This window comes from Alosa alosa, chromosome 3 (genome assembly GCF_017589495.1).
Source record: "Alosa alosa isolate M-15738 ecotype Scorff River chromosome 3, AALO_Geno_1.1, whole genome shotgun sequence".
Lineage (NCBI taxonomy): Eukaryota > Metazoa > Chordata > Actinopteri > Clupeiformes > Clupeidae > Alosa > Alosa alosa.
The window spans coordinates 1,009,445-1,012,391 of NC_063191.1; the positions used below are offsets into that span (position 1 = coordinate 1,009,445).

General features: G+C 42.7%; 1 protein-coding gene across 1 annotated transcript in view; it reads left to right on the plus strand.

Annotated features, from left to right (window-relative positions):
• serpine3 (serpin peptidase inhibitor, clade E (nexin, plasminogen activator inhibitor type 1), member 3) overlaps window positions 1-1,019 on the plus strand; it is a 10,562-nt gene extending 9,543 nt beyond the window's left edge. The window contains exons 8-9 of the mRNA XM_048239776.1: window positions 289-372; window positions 577-1,019. Coding sequence (XP_048095733.1) covers window positions 289-372; window positions 577-629 — 137 coding nt within the window. The 3' untranslated portion in view covers window positions 630-1,019. The remainder of the gene's footprint in view (window positions 1-288; window positions 373-576) is intronic.
• Window positions 1,020-2,947: the final 1,928 nt, after the last annotated feature.

Genomic DNA, 2,947 nt, shown 5'->3' on the forward strand with positions numbered 1-2,947 from the left:
TATCCCCCTCTCTCCTCCTCTCTCTCTCTTTTTCCTTCTTCTCTCTCATCTCTCTCTCCCTGATCCTTTCTTCCTCTCCTCTTTCTCTCTCTCTCCTTCTCTCCTCTCTTTCTCCTCCTCCACTCCTCTCTCTCTCCCTCTTCCTCCTCTCTCTCTACTCCTCCTCCTCCCCTTCTCTCCACCTCCTCTCCTCTCTCTCCCTCTCTTCCTTTCCTCCTCCTTCACTCCTCTCTCTCTCCTCCTCCACTCCTCTTTCTCTCCCCTCTCCTCCTCCTCTCTCTCTCTTAGCCATGATGCTGCTGAAGCGTTCTCGTGCCCCAGTGTTCAAAGCTGACCGGCCCTTCCTCTTCCTCTTACGCCACCTCAACACAGGTAAACAAACAAACAAACAAACAAACAAAAACTCATAAACACAAACAGAAACCAGAATCACAACCCCACGACACATAAACCACAAACACAATATGGAATCAGAATGAAATTATAACATGAAATGTTATCTTTATCTAAGTTGTAATCATGAAATAAGTGAACATAGCGGTCATTTCTCTCTGTCGTGTGTGTGTTTCTGTCCAGGATCCATCCTCTTCATGGGCCGCGTCCTAAATCCAGCTGAGCACCCACTATGAGCCACACACACACACACACTTGTACATATTTGTAAATATTATTTTATATTGTACTATTTCAGCCATGAACATACACAAAAATACACTAAAATAATGTACAGAGCTGTAAATATAACTTTACTATTTAGCATTACCGTAATGTAAACCATGTGAACATATTAGCATTACTGTAATGTAAACCATGTGAACATGTTAGCATTAGCATTACCATAATGTAAACCATGACAACATGTTAGCATTAGCATTACCATAATGTAAACAATGTGAACATGTTAGCATTAGCATTACCATAATGTAAACCATGTGAACATATTAGCATTACTGTAATGTAAACTATCTGAACATGTTAACATTAGCATTACCGTAATGTAAACCATGTGAACATATTTGTGTACATATTTGTGTAAATATTTTAATAAAGATCACAGTTTTGTACACGTTTAAGGGTTGGTCCATTTTTACCTGCCCTACTCTGTCATTCATATTGGATAACGTGCACCTGACTAACTAAACCAGTCTGTCTCAAATGGCATTACACACATGCACGAACACACACACACACACTCATTAATTAATAGGGGTAGCCGCCAGGGTTTAAAAAGAATGAATTGGATTTGTACATCAAAATTTCAAAAGGCCATGGCTTGCAAGTGGTCAGAGATAAAGTCCTACTGTAAATGTGAAAATCATTTAGTATGAACAGAAGTTTATGAAGGGGGTAAATTTACTCATCTAATTTGCATATTATGACGTCATTGGATGGTAACCACCGTGAATTATGCACATTTCAGTAAATACTAGATGTTGAACATATTTGAGCAGTTTTACTTTCTTTTTTTGTCATTTCACCGACATAACAAATGAACAGGAATACAGTCACATGTAAACCAACAATAGTAAACTATTACTATAACCACAAACCCTATGCTACTATACAATAAAGTAACCTGGTCAAATCAGTTCCATATCGCGGGTGACTTTGTAGTTCTTCAGAGCCCTATTTTTACAACCCCTGCTGTCTATACCACGTCCATTACGGACACTATCATCACTATTGTCACTGGCACCTCCAGCTATGTTGGGCAGAGGGTCGAAATAAGCATGGTATGCTTAGTGGACACTGTCGCAAAGACGTACCTCCTTTCACAGACACCCCGTGACTATCAGTCAATAGACGATCGATCATATTCTCCAAAAGGCAGATATTCTCCTTCAGAATCAGAATAGGTGAATAACAGATCCGAGACTTCATCACAAGTGATTTTTTTTCAACATTTGGTGTATTTCTGCTTCAATTTGTGCAAAACTATGGCCCGCATCGCTTCCGCGTTATGGAGGAAATGCACGTCTTCTTCGTGTGTTTCTCGCGTGTTTTTCGAATGCTTCCTGAAAACTTAAAAAAAAAAAGGTTGAGCTTGAATCGAAGCTCTGGGTGTCTGCCAACTAGTGGTCAAGAGTACAAATGAGATTTTACACTGTCCTCGCGTCTATCGTCTGTTTTATTCAGTAATGACGCTTGTCGCAATATTGCGACATGGGCGGTTAGAGGGTTAACCCCTATAATTAATTGCTCTCCAGTGAGCTTAATGACTTAAAGACTGGGAGACAAGCTCTTGCAGATGGGTGTGGACGCTCACCTGGTAACCTGGATTACAGACTACCTGACCGAGCGACCACAGTTTGTCAGACTGAAGAACTGTCTCTCACTGTGATCAGCAGCACCGGAGCGCCACAGGGAACTGTGCTCTCCAGTCCTGTTCACCCTGTACACATCTGACTTCTGCTACAACACCCAGTCATGCCACATGCAGAAGTTTTCTGATGATACTGCAATTGTGGGGTGTATCAGGGATGAGCAAGAGGAGGAGTACAGGAGCCTGGTGGAGTACTTTGTGCAGTGGTGCAAACTAAATCACCTTCAACTAAACACTTCAAAGACCAAGGAGATGGTGGTGGATTTCCGCAGGTCTAAGCCCACTCTGTTACCAGTCTCCATTGATGGGGTCAATGTGGAAGTGGTAAGCACCTACAAGTATCTGGGTCTCCACCTGGACAATAAACTGGACTAGTCAGCCAACACTGATGCACTCTACAAGAAAGGACAGAGCAGGCTATACTTCCTGAGGAGGCTGCGGTCCTTCAATGTGTGCAGCAAGCTCCTCAGGATGTTCTACCAGTCTGTTGTGGCCAGCGTCCTCTTCTATGCAGTGGTATGCTGGGGAGGAAGCACAAAGAAGAAGGATGCTGGGCGACTTGACAGGCTGGTAAGGAAGGCTGGCTCTGTAGTGGGAGCTGAACTGGAGTGCATCACTTCAATA